We start from the raw sequence: 22,370 nt of genomic DNA, 5'->3' as shown, positions 1-22,370 counted from the left end.
AATTTAAAAAATTAATTAAAATTGAATTGTCTAAGGTTGGACAAATCCCACACCCACTGGAGGCAGTGCAACACCAGTGGATGCCAGAAACCCTCGGGTTCCCCAGGCCTGAAGGGATAAAAGTAAAAAAAAATGGATCAATGTGATCTTCTAAGAGTTATTCAAGGTGACAATGTTTTATCTTTGCAAAACACCACTCACTGTTGAGGCTGACGACATTATTGAAGGTGCTGGAGGCACCATAGGAGGTGAAGCTGAAGGGGGATTAGTCAACAGAAGTTTTCTTCTAACAAATAAATCAGAAGCAAGTTGTTGTAGGATTTCACGGTGTGAGGCAGATTCTACTAGATATTTTTCGTTGCCAGGTGAGAAGGTGTTTATACAGTCTTGTAGAGATTTCCGTAGGTCAGCATAAAGAGGGTAGTGATAGAGCAGGTGGTTCAGTCTTCCAGTTGGAGACAAAGGCAAGAATCGGTTTTGGTTGTTCTGAACTGAAAGAGTTTGGAGTTAAAAGAGCTATGTCAGGTTATGATAAATGATGTGTATAGGTTTGGAGAGAACCACGGGGAATTTTTCTTGTTGGCAGTAAAGGAAACATCTTGTATAAATTTATATGTAGTTCTGCCTTTAGGGGTTGTATCTCAACGATCTTGCCAAATTTTTATTAATGCAGACCAAATCCCGGTTTTTTTCAGCTTTGGACACCATAGAATTCCATGGAGGTCTGATGCTTTTGAAAGTAGTAGAAGGCAAGATGTAAAATATGCAAGTCCAGAGATAATACTCCAGCTATGACCTGCAGGGCATCAGTTGAGACAGTCCTGCAGGCACAGAGCATTGTAAGAATCACGGCTCTTTGCAAGGAGAGAAGTTTTGATTTCAGTTTGACGTTCTTAAGTCTGTCATACCAAACCGGAAAAGCATATGTTGCAATAGGTATGAATACTGCCTTGTAATATAAGAGAAGAACTCTGCTTCCAAACCCACAGTCAGTTCTTGTAATCCGAACAATAGCCATAGTAAATTTCTTGATTTTGTCTATTAGGTGGTCTACGTGGAGAGTAAAATTGAGTCTGTCATCAGTGGCCAATAATTAATAAACAGAATGCTTGTTCCAAGTTATTCAGGATATGGGGGCGATCGCTTTCCTCCATCAGCTTTGTAATTAAAGGAAGCGCTGAGAAATCAGAACTTGAAATCAAAAATCAGAACTACGTCAAGCGTCTAACTGCAGACCACACTAGCACACATTTTCAAAAAGTTAGGATTATTTTAGGTCAGGCTGTCTTAAGACTGATCACACTATTTCTTTTAAAGTAGTAATTGGTCCTTAGCAGCCATTATAACGAATATCATGATTACTTATACAATCGAACGCTGGGTGGATTTTATATTTCGGGAGTATCTCAAACAGTCATTTCGAGTCGTTGATTTGAACAAATAAAATTCTTATCTTCGGTTTATTTATTTGAGCAAACAGAAACCAATCACTATTTCATCAACGATTTAGAAGACTCTAAAACCTCTGTTTTCGGAGTCGCTCAAAAATAAATAAATAAATAAATAAAAATAGAAATAAATGTGGATATTACCTCTTGTCAGTGTGTTAAATTTCGGTATATTTTTGACAGACGCTTGTATTTCGGTATATTTTTGACAGACTCAGTAATAATAATAATAATACCTCTCGGCCAGATGGCATAAACGAAGCTAGAAAGATGGGCAAAGAAGACACTTCATGGTAGACACTACAATGACCTCCATCAAGATCACATAGATAAAATTCCAGCGGTGGCTACTAGACAGACGACGACATTCCACATCAGTAACTCCAGGTTAGAGATATCCAAGGACTCATTCTTTAAAATAACTATGGCTCCTTAAGAACAAGTATGATTTGGACATGGCTGTGGACAGGAAACAGTTTCACAGAACTATCTGGAGCAAGTTGGCTGGTTGACAGTTGGATTCAAGGGGTGAAAGTTATGTTTGAATAGTATGTATTCTTTTGCTTATTTACATGTTAATGCACAATCTTCGTATCTTTGTATTTTCTCTTCTGTTATACGCTTTAACTGGCGTACGCCTGTTGTGTATATTATGTGTTAATAATAAATAAATAAACGGCTTCCAATGCATGGCTCACGAGCGGGACGCTCTTCCCTGAGACTCGAGGATTCATGCTCGCCAACCAAGACCAGGTAATCAATATTAGAAACTATATAAAATACATCACCAAGGGGCCCGAAGTGTCAGACGACACATGTAAACGATGCCACCTGGCCTCAGAAACCATCCAACGCTGCAGGATGCAAGGTGATCACCCCGACAGAGTTGGTAAACTCGTAGACAAGACAAGAATAATAGATCAGAAGCTAGGAGGAAATATCAGTTGATCAAAGAAACGTATTACAAGTACGAACCCCAGGCAGTACTAGAGACCCCAACCCACAAACTGTACTGGGACTGCGCCATAATAATGGACAAGACAATCCCGCACAACAGACTGGACATAACCCTTGTCGACAAGAAAGTAAAAACTATCTATCTGATTGATATAGCGGTGCCCAACACTGGCAACCTCCAGAAAACCCACGAGGAAAAGATCAGGAAGTACAAGAACCTAAGACAGGAGATCAAAGAGCTGTGGCATATGCAACAAGTCACGACCATCCCGATTATCGTATCAACCACGTCCAGTTTGGTAGCAAAGACCCTACATAACAGCCTAGCAGCAATAGGTCTCCCAGAGAACATCTACAAAGAACTGCAAAAGGTCGCAATCCTAAACATCTGTAGGATAGTCAGAGATCAAGAGAGTTCCTCGATGAGACAAAACAACCACCCTGTGTACTTGGTAGCAGTACCCGTCACGGGGTGGAACCTCCCCAATACGGGAGAAATAATATAATAATAATAATAATAGCGGGTTACTTTTTAATATATCCACCAGTGCTCTTACAATCTTAAACTTTTCAGTTTTAGCCAACATAACTCATGTTACTGTCAAGACTTATCCACATTCAACTTACCTCCTCCATTTTGATAACACAGATACGGAAATCTCCAGACATTACCAAGCCCTACAGCAGCTCCAATACAAGCAAGAAGGAAGTCAAACCGTCCAGACCAGTGTCCTCTTTCTGGTTCGTCTTTGAAGTCAGGTGAGGTTTCGATCGACAGCGTGCTCTCGGAAAGAACTGCTCCGTTCTTGGACTTTTCATTCTTCATGACTCACGTACGTGTAAAAAGCTGCAACAGAAAAAAAAAAAAAAGGAAAATTTTTACATTTTTATTTCAGGTCTGCTGCCATTGGGTTTCAGCAATACATTGGTGAAATACATTGGACTTATTAAATAAAATTAAGATAAATTAAAAGTATCAAGGAAATGCAAAAGATGCAAGTATGTGTGTGTGTGCGTATCATACAACTGGGTGTGCATTGTGTTCTGAGATAATTTTTGTGAAGAAGGGACTGGATGTCCAGTCCCTTCTTCATAAAATTCTGATTTCCAGGTTGCGGAAGCATCTCACCGTAGAAAACATCTTATTAGAAAACACTTGCTTCAGCAAATTCGCTCCTGATAGAAGTTATTTTGTAATTAGTAAGTATAATGATTTTTATTTTATTTTTTTAATTCCTAGGTGTATTTTCTTCTCACAGAAGAAGAAGAAGACATAACTACCTGCGTTACTGATTTCAGTAACAGAGTTAAAAAATAATAATAATAAATTTTCTGTTTTATACTTCAAGATGTCCACTCAGAGTCAAAGGAATTCACAAAGTAGAAAGAAGTACAAGAACGTTTAACAGTTACTTGTTCTAGATATCTTTGTGATAAATTAATATTTGCTGATGGTGGACAATATAGTGATAGTAAGCAGAATGAGAAAGTTGATGCAGAGAGTAAAATACAAGTAGAATTTTGATTACACAAGCCCGAGTTGTTGTTATTTGGTTTTTAGGAGCATTAGCAACTAAGGCCATATTGCTCCGGTGATATGTGGTGGTCATTCTCTGACCTTTCCGCATCCTCCGTATTTGGTGGGCACGGGCTCGAACCCGGTCTAATCAAGAAATGTGTGCTATGCACTGCTGCTCCTGTCCACCTGGCTACGGAGGCGTCACAAGCCCGAGGTAACAGTGATATCCAGCTTGTTTCTGAATATGATGATGATGGCAGATTTAGGATCTATTTCATGAATGATCCTTGAGGTCATGGTATATCCCATAACTTTGGAAGATTTTATTCCAAAGAAACACGGTCAACTCAAATGCCTGAACAAATGTACCATTTCGTGCTACTGTGAAAACAAAATTGTCACTACATTTAGCCAAGTGTAGTGAAAAAATAAAACATTTAGGCTGTGAAAATTACACTACCCAAGAGGGAGTGTAATTTTCACTACCTTTTAGCAAAATTTTCAGCACGTTTCTCCTAAAACAAAAATTTCAGCGGATCTCTATACCTACCTCTTAATAAATTGCATCTTGAAGATCATCTACTAACTTCTGACTCACCTAACGGCTGCAGAAGCTACAATTTCGCAAACATCTATGAGATAACACAAACATATTGCATAGTGGTGGGAAGCAGGAGCATTAAAAGAGAGAAAAATACTTCTCGGAACTTCTTTCATAAGTACCCTTTCACCTACACTCTTATAAATTATGAAACAGCATAAAGCCGGCCACATCGACATAAAAGTTAAAAAAAAAAAAAGAATCCTTGATGAGCTTTGCTTCCACTATCAATAGAAATGCAAGCAGTCCCGTAGTTCAGAACAAAATAGAATAAATAAATGGTAAATCTTTTTCTACGCCAGCTCCAAAAATATATGGAATAGATAGGATATAAATACGCCCGATCTAATTGAAAACGCAATTTACGGAAACTTTTGCGCAATTATCAGCAATATGTATGTGTGAAGCAATATGTGGTAGAAATAAGTAATATGTAAGCAATAAATAAATATGTAAGCAATATGTGTGCAGCAATATGTACGTGTGCAGCAACATGTATGTGTGCAACCTTACCAAAAGCACAAGTTCTGACAGAAAAAACTCAAACTAATTGTTAAGCATGCATTAATATGGAATTCGTAAAGCTAGATCATCCTTAGATCTCATGATAAAAGCAGAAGCAAACATCCATAATGCTCGAAAGGTGTTCGAAATGAACACCTAGTTATGATCTTCCTCAACATTGAAAAGGGCTTCGACAAAATGTGTCGATATGACATACAAGATCTCTAAGAGGTCACCTTCCTCAATTAATTAAAACTTTCTAAATAATAGAGCCCTTTGGCCCATATATCAAAACAGCTTGTCCAAAATGTTTGTACAAGAAACTCCTCAGGACTCGGTCCTGAGTGTAACTCTGTTTGCAATCAGAAACGATTCCATAATTAAAAATATTCCAAACGCAGTTGAAATGTACCGGTATGCGGACAGTATATGATCGAACGGAAGCCTGCAAGCAGCAATAAATAAAATGGAAATATGGTCCAAGAACAATGGATAAGGTATTTTTTACACGATATCAAAAGGAAGAATAATGCTAACTTTTGCAGAAAAACGCAATATGCACCGTGAACCTGTTATAAAGTTCGAAAACCAGCCGATTTCTCTGCCAGAGTTCGCTTCCTCGGTTTAACTCTTGATGGTAAACTTTCTGGAGCATATTAGACATCTTATCACATTCGGTCATAAAAAAAAACAACTAATATTCTCAGAGTAATATCTGCAATGGCATGAGGAGCAGACCATAGCAACCTATTATACTTGTACCGCACGCCTATCAAATTTAGATTGGAGCTCTGGCAGAACCAGTGGTTTGCAGAGACTGACTATATCCCATATACAGTATAAAAGCGCTTTACACATTGCTTTGAAATCCTGTAGAACATCGCTCGTGCAGAAGGAATATAAACCTTCACTTCACTTCCAGCGATAAATGATTTCAGTACACCATGCTGAGATAACAAAAGTCTCTCTAAACAATCTACTTGACAATACCTTTTTAGTCCACAATGGAATAATTTATACAGGAATAAATCTTTATTTCTATATAAATGAAACAATATTCCAAGAGAACACTATTACAAGACTACCATGGCAAACCTATTAATTGAAACTCAAACTCTTAGCAATGGGGAAAAACAAGCTGGCTAATCTTGCCAACAGATACATATAACCTGTTTATCAATGCACTCCCATTACTCTAAAATATACAAAAAAGCTTTAAAACAGCTAATAAGGTAGATTATTATTATTATTATTATTGTGAAAGGAAGCCTGAGGCGTATGCTGTACCAGCCAAAAAAAATTTCTAAGTTACCCTGAGAGAGAGAGAGAGAGAGAGAGAGAGAGAGAGAGAGAGAGAGAGAGAGGAATCACCAAGAATGATGAATGACGAGAAGAATGATGGTATCCAGCTCAGGCCCCTGGGTGTGCCAAGCTCATATTCACCAGATGTGAGCCCCTAGGGTTATGAATAATAACAGTTGAATGCAGCTGATACACCAGTGAGCTAATGGCTATACGTATTGCATAGAACCACATTGAGAGGCTACCTGTCCCGAACTGTATCTTATACACTGACTCACTAAATGCAATAAATGGTCTTCAATGTAAACTTTTCGTACTAATTTCATATTCATCCGAGTACGAAAAGTTTACAATATCGGATAATATTGTAAGATCAACGTTTACAATATCGGATGATGCAATATCATCCGATAATTGAATCAAATTCAAACATTCAAACAAAATGATACGACTTAAAGATAAAAAAAAAAGAGATTTTTTTTTCTGTATGCTGTATTCCTGGGCATACAGGCATCTGAGGTGGAGAGGGTAGGGTTTCTCACGTGAGTTATTCCACTTTTTCAGCCGTTACAACATGCAAATTGCCCAATAAACACACACTTCTACAGACATAAGACACTTGTATGGATATAAGTTACTCTTAGGAGACGTTAACATAATAATAATAAGGTCTTTATAATCGTGTTCGGTAACACAGTGGTTATAATCACTATTCTCACCACTATTCGTATGTCCCCTCCCCCCTGAATTCTGCAAATCGTTCAGCAAAACTGGCAAATCAACCAGAGAACAAACAATTTATGGACATGATACACATGGATGGATATGAGTTTGTTCTCTCGGGTAGCCCTAATATGAAATATTTATTTTATTTTTTGGTTTGTGTAACCACATAATGAACATAATATTCAAAAATTAACCTTGACAGTTTTAAAACCACATTTTAAGTGCAATATCCCTACAATAGCTGCTGCGCCGACAAACCCTCAAACAAAAACTACCCACTCCATCCCAGAAAAAAATTTCTATCTCTCTTCATTAAAGAGTTCTATCATCCGTAAGTTGTTGTCAGCTTTTCAAATGTGCTGACAGGTTCCTCAACGACTGCGCGACAAATTGCTAATTGATTGAAATATGTTGAATAAAGTTTTGAGAAAAAATGTTTATCTAGTACTGCTACTGTTTTCCAAATATTAACGTTCACGTTGCTGACATTTTCCACTTCGAGCACTTCCAGTAGCTAATAAAGGGAGTACCATCAGGAAAAAGTGAAATCAGATAACCGAATCAGTGAAATGATTGTTGAACATGAAAAACAAAAGAAACGGAAGAAGCAAAAAGGAAGAAAGGACAAACGAACAATGAATAGCATCATTGTAGCTACTTCCTGATGCCTGGTAGATGGGACGAAATGTGTTTGCGTACTAAGCAGGTGGCCTGATCAAAATCCGGAAAGAAACTAAAACATAAACCAGTAAAACTAATGGTGCCATCTAGTAGATGTTATGACATTACGATTCCTGTCGCCTTGAATAGGAGTAGGCGTAACTGACCCTTGTGATTTTTTGTATTTTTTTATGGCATTCCTCACGTACATTGACCTAACTAGCCTCATAGCACTCACAGCCACACACTCCATATTTGGCAAGATTACAAGAGTAGTAATTAAATAAATTCATTGAAAAAGGAACACAGCAGGACTTTCGTTCATTTTTTTTTTCATTGGTGTTCGTAGGCCCCTAGGTACTCTTCATTCCGAGGCCTTACTACATTGCATCAACCATATCAAATAAACCTTGAGTTAAAGTGATTTTTTTATTTTTAAAGGCATTCGAAAGCATTTCTATAAATTTGGATTTGAAATTATATCCACATTATCCATACGAATATACGAACTTTGACGAAGGTATTAATAATTTTGTTAACAGGAAAGCAGAATAAAAAAGTTATCTTAGAAATCTGTGTTATCTTAGTTATCTTAGAATTTACAAAGAGCAGTATTTAAATTAAACCAAATAACAGAAGAATATAAAGTTAAAATATCAACTATGAAAACTAGAACAACGGCTTTTAAAGGGAAAAATACGGTGAGAACAAAAATAGTTATAGACAATAAAATATTAGAACAAGTAAAACATTTTAAATATCTAGGATGTGATATAACCTATGATGCCGAAGAAGATATGAACCAGAAATTGGTGAAATTTCAAAATATATGTGGAACAATAAAAAGAACTCTGACTAAGAAAATAAGGAAAGAAACACATTTGAAATTTTACAAAGTAATGACAATACAACACTTCTTTATGGTTCTGAAACATGGATACCGAAACATAGAGACATTAATAGAATATAAGCTGCAGAAATGAAATTTTTAAGGGATGTACAAAATTAGATAAAATACCAAACGTAAATATTAGAAAGGAATTAAAGATTTACTCAATTAATGGAAAAATTATAGAATATAGGCAAAGATGGAAAGAACATGTAGAAAGAACGGATGATAATAGATTCCCTAAATTAGCTTATACATATAGAGCAAAAGGAAAAAGAGACAGAGGAAGACCAAAGAAAAGATGGGCAGACCCCTTCGAGATCGAAATAGCCGGATCGCCTAATCCATGAAAGAAGATAAGATAAGAACTCTGTGTTTAAAAAATAGTTTGTAGAATTTTATTGTTGAAATAAATAAACTGAATTCTAATTTTAATAATATTTTATGCTAGCTAATTGTAATAATATTTCCCTGTTTTTTCGAAGGACCTGGGCACAGTGCCTGAAATGCCTAATGTAAAGGACGGCCCGGGGCACGCAATTTTGAGGGCTCTTGACAAAATATCAGTACACAAGCTCTAGAATCCTAGTAGACCCTAACTAACCGTTTCACAACACCACTATTTCTCGTGATATTGTGAAATTTAGAGGCTTTTCTAAAGACCTTTATGGCACACAGCACTTAATGGAATTTCTAAAAGTCTCTTCAATCGAGGTGGCTGTTAGCTAGTCTCATGCGAAGGGAGTATGGCTTTACCCGTGAGTTATTCCTGGTTTTTCGACTCTTGAATTCACGAATTGAATGCATAATGGCACAATATGGTCTAATTCCGTGCTCTCCCAAAAACCTAGCAGAATTTTTAATTAAGGATTAAATATTTATAAATTCCTTTATAAATATTTAATATAGCTTTATTAATTAATATATTCCTCTGTGTACTGTATTGGTTGCATTGCTACTTCTGCAGTATTGCTGCTCAATTAGATACGAGTGGTTTAACGTTCGTATGCAGTCAGCGGGCTTTTCAGTGCCCACTCTGAACCATCCTTTTCAAATGTAAGGAACAAACTTAGAAACGTAAATATTCCTGAATCAAAACATTTCGTTAGATTATGGCGCAGCGTTAGCGAGGCATTCTTTTCAATATGCCTTAATAATGCACAAAGACTAATCAAATTTCGATCTGAAATTATGAAATTTTGCAAAATGAGTCCATGAGTGGCCAAAAATGGCTCATCAATAATCCATGTTACTTGCATGGAAAGAAATACAGGAGTTACATCGACACGTCATGCTGAGACTGTTCATTAGCAGTACTGAGCTCCTGGTTGGTTGGTTGGTTGGTTGGTTGTTGTGATGTTTTAGGCGCATCAGCAGCTTAGGCCATATTGCACCTTATATAATATCTGCAAAATGAGTGTGTTCTGTGGTTAATTTGCTGTTTGCTGACGAAAAACTTGAGTTCCTGGAAGGAAAAACAATGCTACCGTCACTTAAGACCGGCTGACTCAACCACGTTCTGAAAAAGAACGTGCTAAGTCAGCCGCGTTCATGGCGTTTTCATTCAATTGTTTTCCACCCGGTGGAGGGAGGACGGTAATTACACCAACTGTGCTACCCACGAGGACACTGCAGTTCTAATAAGCAATCAATCCTCATTCTTGCCTAATCCATTCCATTAGACCTCCACCAATAAACGTATTTATTTTCTACAATGTTAGCAAGAGGAAATCTGGTTCCTTGTTCCATCCATATAAAAGTGCTTCGAAAATCCGGTTAAAGATTGTCTCTGGAATCATCAACAAAGCACCATGGCCCATTGCCGCTATATCGACATGATGCTGTCTGCACCAATTGAAACAGGCTTTTTATGTATAGCGGTGAGAACACAGACAGCCTGGATAGACAATTGTCTATACAGATCTCGCTCATGAGACTTCTCTAGACAGTATACCTAGATTCAAGCTCTTCTGTAGATTCAACGAGCTTTGAAGCAAGTCCATACTATGATGTCTTCTCCATGACGCCTTATTTTTGGGCCAGATAACAATCAGCTTGTGTGATACGCGAACTGCTCCACAGGTGCCTTAGAGAGACAATCTGCATCATTTGGAACTGGTTCCACAGTACTGCGGTCACAATCATCGCTGATTACTTCGGCTTGACATTTTTTGTACCTCCATTTTTCTCCTTGTTTACTACCTAAAAGAATCGTTGTTTTTATTTTCACAGTGATGGTTTGAGACCGAAAGCACGAGCAATAAACGAAAACAACTGGGTTCCAAAAATAGATTTTGATCTAGTTGCCCGATTTGCATGTTATAATAGTCGTTGCGACTTTGTTAATGGAACAGACATAGATTGCCTGGCTTCATAAATGACGAATATTTGGTTCTAATTTTATTTGTATTTAAAAATGCATTTGCGTTTCGTTGTTTGCTCTTTTACTTTTCAGCACCAATAAGAATCTTTCAGTCTGGATGGCTGTGGTCCTGGTTTGTGGAAAGACACGCAATTGCACGATCGAAATCATGTTCTACCATGAAAAATACACGTCATATTGCGATCTGTGGCAAGTGCTTCCTTAAAACAATTATTACAATGAAATTCTAAACTTCTTCGGCCATCTTCGAGCTTGTATTCAGTGGAGAAACTACCATACTGCCAAGTCACCATGGGGAGGGTAGAAGGAGAGAACAGCCGGGAAACCCCTGATCGTTGATTTGGCATGGTCATAAATAACACGCGGGGGGAGGCGTCGTTCATGAATCTTACAGAGGGACAGGATTTACTTACGCTGCTGCTTCTATATTGTTTTATAAGCGGAAACGTTCAGATAACGGCAAATATTTGCTAGCAACGTAAGGTGACGTAGCATTATTACATAAACCTGTGTTGACTGCTAATATGTAAAGTAGGAATACTTTATACTTTCCTAACAATAAATGACGTGACATAATTTCATTACAATAGGTTGGTACTGTTTGGTGTTCAGAAAGCTTTTCTTCTTATCATTATTTATATGAATGTGTTAATCTTACCAAGAGAGAAATATTAGCCGCATGATGAAATGGGGGAACGAAATCGCCTGTTCCCAATGGTACCCATCTTTGATAAAACGCCAGCAGGGTTGTCAACTTTTTAAAACTACGGGAAGGTTTCACTAGATGGGGCAGGATTTAAACAAACTTTGTGTCTTACTTTAAGCGCAGGATTATGAATATTATTATTTTATTCATTGCACAATTTCAGCCGCATTTTTCTAATCCTTTGGCCCTAGTACTGAAATTTTTAAATTTAGGTGCATAGTTGGAATTTATGTTGGCAAACTTCGCGTCCTCGCGGTAGCACTGTTAGCATAAACACCATCCTTCCCACACCGGGTGGAAAAGACTTGAATTCGAATCTCCTCAATGATGCCAGGAATTTTTATAAGCCTATTTTCAAAGAGGCAGAGTTGGTCGGTCTCAGCTAAGGATAGCATGGTTTTTTCTTCCAGAAACCCTGGTATTTCGTCTAGCAAACAGGCAAATCAACAACATGCAATTTACAGACGTAATATACACGGCACAATATGATCTAAGACGCTTATGCGCCTAAAACTTTAACATCAACTTTACACCAATTTAATCTCAAACACCTAAATTGGTGACCTAAATTGGCGATTTAAGTACAGAGAAAACTTTGAATAAAGTGTGGCTTACAAGTAACAAGAACTAAAAAAATCTGTTTGACGTTTAGTTGAGCAATTCGAAAAACCGATTCCCTCTTCCCACTCCTGGGAGCAGAATTCGTAAATGTACTCTGACTAAAATAATTGAAGCGTGGTGTTCCAGGAGAATACTGCGTTTTTCTTACGTGGATCGAAGAACAAACGAGTGGGTATTGAATAAAATTGGCAGGCCTAAAATTCTTCTTCATAGCATCAACAAAAGAAAACTCAAGTTTTTTGGTCATATAGTAAGAAGTGAAACTTTCTGTTGAAGAATATAATGGAAGGGAAAACCGTTCCAGGGGAAGAGGTGCAGAGGAAGACCTGCAACTAGGTGGAAGGATGGGATCAGTGAACTTCTGGGCGTGACACTTTGCGATGCTGCTCGTATAGCACACGATCGATGCAGTTGGCGGAATTTGTTGGTGGCCACAACAGCTCCTCAGGGAACTATGTGACTGGAAGAAGATGAAGAAGAAGAGCTCTGACTAAAATACTACATTTACAATTAACATAACAGACAGCCATAAAAATGGGGGAAAAAAAGAAGAAACTCGTATATGCACTATTTTATATATACAGTTCAATTTCCTTGGTACGTTGGTAGAAATTTCATCTCAGAACCTTAAAAGTTCTTACCGCGTCACTCGTACTATAAAATAATTATTTTGACATTGAGGTCATAATTATTTTATTCACGAGCGAGTTTGCTATAAGGCTTGCGATTGTAATTAATTTATAAATTAAATTAAATTAATATTAAATTAAAATACACTTGGCAAAGACGGATATCCTTTCTTAACTCGGGGCCCGTTTATTCTTGTGTGCTCCTGAGCAGAAATGTGTCCATATACACGCCTAACGTGATGGATAAGTCCTATAAACCACTCTCATCAAATACGAATATGATTTATACCATAGGGAAAAAAATCTACCATTCTGACTTATTAGCAAATCCTTACAAGATATAATTATCGCAATTTGCAGAATGACTTTATTCCTTTATGGTACAATTGAAGCCCTCATACAGTATTATGTTGAACTTTATGAATAAAATAGTAGACTGACTCTCAAACAGATTTCCTACTCTGATTTCCATTATTCAACTTCAACACATCTCTCCAAAAAGCGCAGGACAAATGCAACCTGTTCCTCGTTGAAAACTCTATCTCATTCGTGTTCATTTTTAAATAAATAATTGACATAGCATGTGATGATTTTCTCTCTTTCTTTTTTTTTTTTCTATAAACAATTTGAAATAGTTCGATGAATAAAAAAGTACTCCGTATCTGTCTGCTTTCATTGAACTAATCTAATAAAAAATTCTTCTAACGTTTAGAAAATAATTATATAGAATGAACTTTTTTCTTTGATACACAAAATATTCAGAGATTTCCAAAATTTAACCAAACCCGTGTCATTGGCATGTCTAAATTTGCTAACCTTCCGTACCTGTCACCATGTCCACAGAACAACATTTCCCTTAAATGTAAATACGGAAAATTACACTTCCGGGGGTAAACAGAAAACGGAAAAAAGCCTTTCAAATGCAGATTTTCTTGAGAAATACAGGAAGGTTGACAACCCCAGTATCAGTCAATAATATAAGTTAATCATCCGGTAGTAAATACATATTGAATCCAATTTAATACTGGATTTAACTTAATACGTTACTGGTGAAAAGAACTTTCGAAAAATATGTTTTAGTTTTAAGCCTCAGCTAAAGCAAAACTGCATCAAAAATATTTAGAGAAAAACATAAAACGAAACGTTTAGTTTAATAATAATTCATAATTTATAGCAAAAAAGTAGACTTTATGCGCGGGCACAGAAATTTTAGTTTTTGAGCATCTGCCACATTGTCCATTTGTTCCTCCAACCAGGCATACCAATAAGCATAATATTCAGTATTTCACTACAACGAAAAAATAAATTAATATTAATTGGCTGATTTCCATTGATCCGATTTAAATTTGTGAAGGCTCGACAAATCGGTCTAATAGAGCGAAATAAACATGAAAATCCATTCAATGGAAGTCAAGTTATTACATGAGGACGGACGGACATAGCGATGACAGCAGACTCGTTATGCATCTGTATATTAAAGCGCCTAAAAATTCCTTCCAATAGTACATACAAAATGATGAATTTTAAATTAACACCTCCTTCCCGGATAATAATTTTCACTATTGCACTTTAATTTTATTTCAAACTCTCTGGCTTTTCATCATTTTGATTACTGTAATAGCGCTGAGCACTACCTTTCCAGTTTAGAAATGTTGGAAACCAGAAAGAAAGAAAATAAAGATGCACAAAGAAAATATAAACTCTGCCATTGCTTAGAACATAAAATTACAAGAATTAGAGATCATGACGACAACGGTTATTTTAACTAACAAAATATATATAAATAAATAAATAAAAATAAAAAAATTGGCTTGCTCTGAAGAGAATACCCAAAGAACTAGCTGTCAATTATTATTATTATTATTATTATTATTATCTGTTTATTTCTCTTTCGAGACACCCATAGACAGCACGTGGCTAGAGGGTGTTTAAACATGATATTCAGAAAATATATGTCTGCATCATCGCTAACAGAAAGAATTGAAAGGATTAGAAGAAAAGAAAACAGTCACAGTTAATAATTTCATGGCAACAAATATGGAAATAAAATACAACACGTCAATCGAAATTAGCATTTTCGCAAATAATAGTTGAAGGCGAAGAGCTGCATTAGGCTACGAGGTGTGACAATAAAGTTCCCGGACTGGTGCAATAAAAAGAATACAAAGTTAAGGAGCTGAGAAATGGTTTTATTTTTATTTAAAGAAATCACCACCCGTCTGAATGTACTTGTTATCCGTTCTAAACGTTTCTGAAAAGAGTTAGCGAATGCGTTCAAAGAAATAATGTTCAGTTCGGCGGTTACGTTTTTCTTTATGTCCTCAACATCTTGAAATCCCTTTCCTTTCAGGGAACTTTTCACCTTGGGAAAGGGAGTAAGAAATCTGCTGGTGCTGGATCAGAAGAGTAGGGTGGATGTTTGATCTGTACAATACCATGTTTTGCCAGAAATGCCTTCATAATAACTGCGGAATGCGGGGGGGCATTGTCGTGCAACAAGAACCAGCTGCCTTTCTCTCGAAATTGCAGGCCTCAAGGAAATGCACTTTAGTAGTCTTTGAAGCACCTTTACGCAGAACAGCATTGATTCTCTCCCCTTCAGATAAATTCCTTTCCAATAACACTGTTTGTCGAAAAATATGATCAGCGTCGTCTTGATCCTGGATTTCTGTAAATTAAACTTTTTGGGCCTTGGTAATTTGATAATTTATTTATATCCCTATTTTGTGTTACAATTCTTGGGAGATAACAGCAAGAAGGGAGGGAGAACACATAAGCCACAGGCTTTTTTAGGGGTGTTCCCTTTGAAAAAGATAACAATAAAAACAGATCTGAAATTACACGGGTGTTATTTAACAGATACATCATAAATAAATCGGACATGTTTCTACATTCCATTACAGAGACCTTCGAAAACCAACCACATATGTCACGTGGTTAACAACAGTACTTATAGTTACATTGTGAGTACTTTTACAATAAGAAGTATGAAAGAAAAAAATGATGACATAATTGTCTAGAGTGTTACAATTTTTTTTACAGCTATTCCTTCAACTTGTTTACATAATTTCCAAACTGGTATGCATTGTGAAGTGCAAAGTTCAGGAGTTGAGTGGAAGGTGATTTAGATCAGACATACGTGAAGACATACAGTTAGGAGCTTCTTGAACCGGTTTAGTGAAATGGCATTTTTGATATTTTCAGGAAGATTATTCCAGGTTTTTGGGCCTCTGTATGGCTTTTCTAAAAAGCGGAACCTTCAGGTTCGCTTCATTTCTTAAATGATATTTTATTTCTTTTTCTTCTATTGTTATAAAAAAGGATCTGAAGAGTGGAGGAAAGTTTGGCGTTTTCAAAGCATTGTAGACAAAGACCGCCTCAGCTTTTTGTATCAGTTGGTAGATGCTCAAGAGTCTTGCTTCCTTATATCTCGAAGTCACAGATGCATTCCAGGGAAGGCCTAAAATTGAACGAACACATCGATTGACAATTGAATTGATTCTTGCAAGGTTATCTTGACTGGTAGTACCCCATGAGATGATTCCATATGTGAGATGAGGCTGTATTAAGGAAAGGAATACTAGTCTGAGAAGGGAAGGAGGTACCCAGGCAGAGGCTCGGGCGAGTATTCCTGCTAGTGACGAAGTCTTCTTTCGTAAGGTGATCATTTGTTTATCCCAACTCAGCTTATTATCTAGCCAGATTCCTAGAAACTTGGTATCATTCACCCTTTCGAGTTGTTTTCCTTTGTATGTTATTTCGAAATCAATATTTATTGGTTTATTTTTCGTCCTAAACACCATATATTTGGATTTTTCTGGGTTTAGTATAAGCTGATTCTTTTGAAGCCAACTATGCATTTCCGTGAGCAGGGCAGAAATCTTGCGTTGAAGCTCGTTAGGGTCTTTATCAGTGATTAGAATGGAAATGTCGGCATACGCTACTAGGTGGGAAGATGGAAGAAGAGAGAGAAATTCATTAATGTAAAGAACAAATAGGATAGGTCCGAGAAGTGAGCATTGAGGTACTCCCCTGGAGAAATAAGAAATGTCTGAAAAAGACTGGTTTGTTTTAACGACAGATGATCTATCGGTAAGGTAGTCTTCAAGGAGAAGGTTAATTTTTCCTCTCATGCCAAGATTGTTGAGCTTGTTGAGTAGGATTTTATGATTTATGAAGTCAAAAGCTTTGGATAGGTCTAGAAACAGTGCTATTACATAGTGACCCTTTTCAAGACAGTCTCCGTGATCCTAGAGCAGAAGTCAACAATTGCCAGGTCAGTGGATCTTTTCGAACTATAAGCGTACTTTTGTTGATGGATAAGCTGATTGACTTCCAGGAAGCCCATGAGTCTGCCGTTAAGAATTTTTTCGAATAATTTTGCAAAACTGAGAGTAGAGCTATTGGACGAAAATTGTTAATAGAGTTGTAGTGTTTCCCCTTAGGAACAGGAAAAATGATTGCTTTTTTTTAATTGAGACAGGAATTTACCAGATTGAAAGGAAAGATTGTAAATATACTTCAGTGGTGTTAGAATTGAGTTAAGGACCTTCTTCAGCACAGCAGGAGATATTTCATCAAAGCCAGGGGCTCCTTTACTTTTAATTGATGTCCTGCTTCTAAAATCTCTTGATCTGAGAGCGGAGCGAGAAAAAAAGGTTATTCACACTTGAGATAAAGTGATTACAGAAGGCTGCGACTTTTTCCTGGTCATCTGAAATGAGTACCTCGTTCTCAACTACGTCAACGTAGCTCTGTGATTTCGTTTTCCTTCCAGGTAGCAGCTTTTCCAGACTGTTCACTTTTCATTGCTTTTAATGATGCTTTTAAGTTGGGAACTATAATATTTCCTTTTCTCCGACCGATCCAAAGCTTCGTCTCTGGATCGTACTGAAACACCCAACACTCATCTCCAGTGACAATACAGTCCAGAAAATTAGGATTGTCTTGACAAATCTTGATGAAGTCTTCGCATGATGACACTTTGCGTTGCTTCTGCTTATCCGTGAGGCTGGACAGTACAAATTTTTCAGAGACGGTCTTTTTCCTAAATCTTCATGGAGAGTTTGACGAATCGTCTCTTTATTCATATCCAACTCATTAACCATCATTCTGAGGGTCAAACGACAATCTATTGCCATAATTTCCAGAACTTTTGCAACTCTGTCATCATTTCGAGAGGTTGACGGATGCTCACTTCTTGGATCATCGCGAGCATCCTCACGTCTATTTTTGAACCTCTCATACAATTTAAACACGCTGGTGCGACTTAATGTTTCATCTCCATAAACAGTTTTTAACTTTTTATAACATCTCATACGTTTCTGTTAAAAATTTTCCCAGTTTAAAGCAAAATTTGTTATTCGTTCGTTGCTCCATTGCAAAATATGACACGTAACGTTAACGCTACTAACGAAATTGGTTGTTACTCGCAACTTCTCAATCTACTGGACAATCTCTGTACAACCATCTGTTGGAGGAAATTTGGCATAGAACGTTCCCACTTCCGGTTATTTTCAACAACAGCACCACTCCAGGAACTTTATTGCTACATCTAGTATCACGTATAAGTACCTTCGTATGGTATACGATGGTAGAGGTGTTTTTTTTTTTTTTTCTGTGATTTCCCCTCATTTTTACATCCCGTAAAGGAACGAACCAGCTTTAGAACACTCAGTTTATAGAAACCATTACCAAACCTTCCGAGTTTAGTTACTTTGGTGCTAATTTGAAACAATCCATCCCAACGCTTGAAGAACAATATTATTTTCAATTAATTACTGCTGCACAGGATATTATAATTAAAACCTTTTCTCATTTTTTATGAAATTTTTTCCGCTCCGTGACGGGTTATGGTACCAAGTGCAAAGGTTGGTTGGTTGTGTTCAGTTACTATTATTATTATTATTGTTATTGTTAGTCGAGAAATTCTCTTACTATCTTACAGGTATTCAGAATCGCGGCTTTCTGGAGTTCCATGTAGGTGTTCTCTGGGAGACCTATTGTTGCTAGGTTCTTATGGAAGCTCTTTAGCACCATGCCGGTAGTTGATATGATACTCGGGTCGGTCATTACTTGTTGCGTGCTACATATCTTTGACTTTCTGTCTTAGGTCTGAGTACTTCCTGATCTTTTCCTCGTATGTTTTCTGCAGGTTGCTGGTGGTGAGCACCGCTATGTCGATCAGGCAGGTGGCAATTTCCTTCTTGTCAATGAGGGTTATGTCTGGTCTGTTGTGCGAGATCATCTTGTCTGTTATTATGGCACGGTCCCAGTATAGTTTGTGTAGAGTAGAGGTATCTAGTAAGGTCTGAGGATCGTACTTGTAATACGGTGAACTTTCTTTGATCAGCTGGATTTTTGCACTAGCTTCTGATGATCCTGGCCACTTGGTCATGTCTGTTAGCGCATTTCGTCTGGGTTATTACCCTGCATATCACAGTGATGTGCTGGATTGTTGCTGGGGTCAGATGGCATCGTCGACATGTGCGATCTGTTACTCCTGAGCCCTTAGCGATGTATTTGTTGTAGTTCCTCGTATTGATTACCTGGTTTTGGATGGCGAGTATGAATCCTTCGGTCTCGGGGAAGAGCCTTCCGTTCGAGAGCAAAGCGTTGGAAGACTTCTGTGGCCATAATGCACCTCCCAACGTTTTTGCATTTTACTCTGATCCAAGCCCGAGGCGGGATTCGAAGAATACGCGACCTTTGGGTTGTCAGGATGGCACTTAATCCAACTGGCTAGCCCGGTCGGCCTACCTATCTATCTAGTCTTGATGGAGGTCATTGCAGTGTCTGCCGTGGAGTCGCCCAACTTTCTGTCTTTGTTTCTTCCGTCTGTGTAAGTGTTGTCCCCTTGTTGAGGTTGAGTGCCGTTTTTCTATCTTTCTTATAGCTTGATAGATTTTTACTGTCTTTTCCTCAAAGTAATCCCGCAGGTTCTTAATCGCCTTCTTCTCTTGTTCTGTGACTTCAGTCAGTATTCCTCCCCCTTCTTTACGGCTATGGCCAGTCTCTCAATGGCTGACTTCGGGCCAAATTGCGTTCCGATGTCAGTGCTAAACTCTTCAGAGTAGCTGTTGGATTTGATTCTCGGTTGCGGCATAGAGTTTGACGTCATCCATATACATCAGGCGAGAGAGGGCGTACAAGTTCTTCCTCCCTTCTTGTAGGGTATGTATCCATACTTGCTGTTATTGAGCATGGTGCACAGTTGGTTGAGTGCTAGGCAGAACCATAATAGGCTCGGGCATCTCCTTAGAAGATTCCTCTTCTGATGGGTATCGGTCTAGTCATAATGTTCTCGACCTTGTTGGGTGTCCTCCATTTTTGCATGGTTTCTTCTATGAAGTGTGTTAGCTTTGAGTTGAATTTATAGAGCTTCAGTGTCTCCATCAGCCATCTATGTGGCACGGAGTGAAGTTCTTGCGGTAGTTGATGTAGGCCATGCGGAGTCGACGTTATTACTATTATTAGTAGTAGTATCCCGCAATTATTATTGTTATTATTATTATTATCAGTAGTAGTAGTAATGGTAAAGTTCCCTGAGATTTTTAATGAAAGAGAAAGGTGAATTTGAGATCTTTTCTATGTTTTTGTTTCTTTTAATAAAACATTGGACATATAGCATATTAAAATGTCTACGATGAGGTTTTTGAAATATTTTAACCTCATTTTAATACGAATTAAGAAATATCCAAGATTCAAAACTGTCAGGGCAGTGGTTTTCAAAGTGTTTCACAGAATGCTGGGTTTTCCACAATTGAATCACAGAGGTTCCCATATGTTCCAATAATTTTTTATCATTGTTTGAGAATTTTAGATTAGAATTGAAAAATACTGGTTTAGCACCTTTATCTTCCGTGGCAATAAAGTGGCGATTGCTCTCCAATAGCATGCATTGCATGCCGCAGGAGGGACACGAATAGGGAAATATATTGATTTATTGTCTGTCAGCCACCTCAAAATATACATCAATAAAAACTATTTAAGTTTAGCCTTTTTTTTTTTCCTATGGCAAGCAAAAAACTTACATTTTTGTTTCAGTTTATTTTTGGCATTCAGTCCGGAAAAGTTTCGCCATAATATAAAATTCATTCAATTTTTTTTTTTTTTTCATCTTTAGCTTTTCAAAAATTAGTAGTAAATCACCGAAGTAGCTGAAATGGCATCGTTTTTGTTACATCTCGTATTCTAAATGCCTTTACTACTAGTTGCTTGTTATTGCACTTCGAATAAGCAATGCTTCCTCAATAAAAAAAAAGGTAAAGTGCAGCCATTATCAACCCACTGCAGGATGGAAGCCTCCTCAACAATTCATGCTGAGGTAAATGGAACATAATCTGACACGCTGGTCCAGTGCGGGTTGGCAGATCGACCGTATTCAGCAGTCAGGGGCTTGAAACCAGGTCTACTCAAAGAGCGTGTGCTACTGCACTCCCGCTCCTGACCACTCGGCAATAGAGAGGACAAATGTTACTTATTCTCGGCGGATACCACCACCCAGACAGCACCGTTTCGAATCTTGTTGGCTTCTCATCGGTGGGCGGGTAGGTATCACGGTGATACAATGAGTGACAACCCAGTTATGAAGTTTAACTTCACAATATGAGAGATGCCAGATCCAATAAATTTGTAGTATTCAAAATTAAAACCGACGGAAAATTGAATCGACATAACTCGGAATGACGTAAATCGGAGCCTTCTTGTACGTATTTTGGTAATACGATCGTAGCCGAAATGCTTCTGATATTAATTTCCAGATGTGAACTCTGATAATTCAAAGGAATAGCATATGGAAAGTATATCATGCCCAATGTGCAAAGTGTTCGGCTGTTAATAGGGAAGCAATCAGGATTTGGATTACACAACAATGATGAAAGAGTTTCATAGATCAGAAAATACACACATAAGTTAAGTTTTTCTAATCTTAAAGTATAGTCATAATTTCGTTTTATTCATTTTCATGAAGATACCATTTAGAAAAAAGAAGTAGAACATATACACTCAGCGACCATGGAAATATATCCACTTCCTCCAAAATTTTAGAAATATATTTACTTACCAAAGAGTCTGTATCTCTCTCTCTCTCTTTCGTTCGGACTACTGGGAAGAAGCATAATGGAATGATGAATAAAGTTTCCTTTTGCACAACCACCGCTACCACCCACTGTCTTGGATAATGGTACAAAAATGATGCATGTAAGTGGAAGATTTTTGTTTGTTTGCTTTCTTTTGTGGATATAAACTGGAACAATCTCGCGTATGCCGGAACCTGTAACAACAGGTATGGTGTGATAGCAGACCTGGCCTTTAAATTCAACTTAACAGACTCCTCCTGTTCAGATAGCAGGGCACTCCTACTGGCTACACTTTTTGTTTGTTAACAGAGTTCAGGAAAACATTTCCACCATTGAAGAAATCTT

The 22,370-nt window shown here is 37.5% G+C and overlaps 1 protein-coding gene across 1 annotated transcript in view; it reads right to left on the bottom strand.

Moving 5' to 3' along the window:
* LOC150078011 (sodium- and chloride-dependent GABA transporter 1-like) overlaps positions 1 to 22,370 on the bottom strand; it is a 125,528-nt gene that overhangs the window by 46,310 nt on the left and 56,848 nt on the right. The window contains exon 2 of the mRNA XM_090384741.1: positions 3,033 to 3,252. Coding sequence (XP_090240867.1) covers positions 3,033 to 3,231 — 199 coding nt within the window. The 5' untranslated portion in view covers positions 3,232 to 3,252. The remainder of the gene's footprint in view (positions 1 to 3,032; positions 3,253 to 22,370) is intronic.

Source organism: Mastigoproctus giganteus, chromosome 11, assembly GCF_048544385.1.
Source record: "Mastigoproctus giganteus isolate SK-2022 chromosome 11, ASM4854438v1, whole genome shotgun sequence".
Taxonomy (NCBI): Eukaryota; Metazoa; Arthropoda; class Arachnida; order Uropygi; family Thelyphonidae; genus Mastigoproctus; species Mastigoproctus giganteus.
The sequence above is the reverse complement of the archived record's forward strand: the minus strand, read 5'-3'. Positions and strand labels throughout refer to the sequence as shown.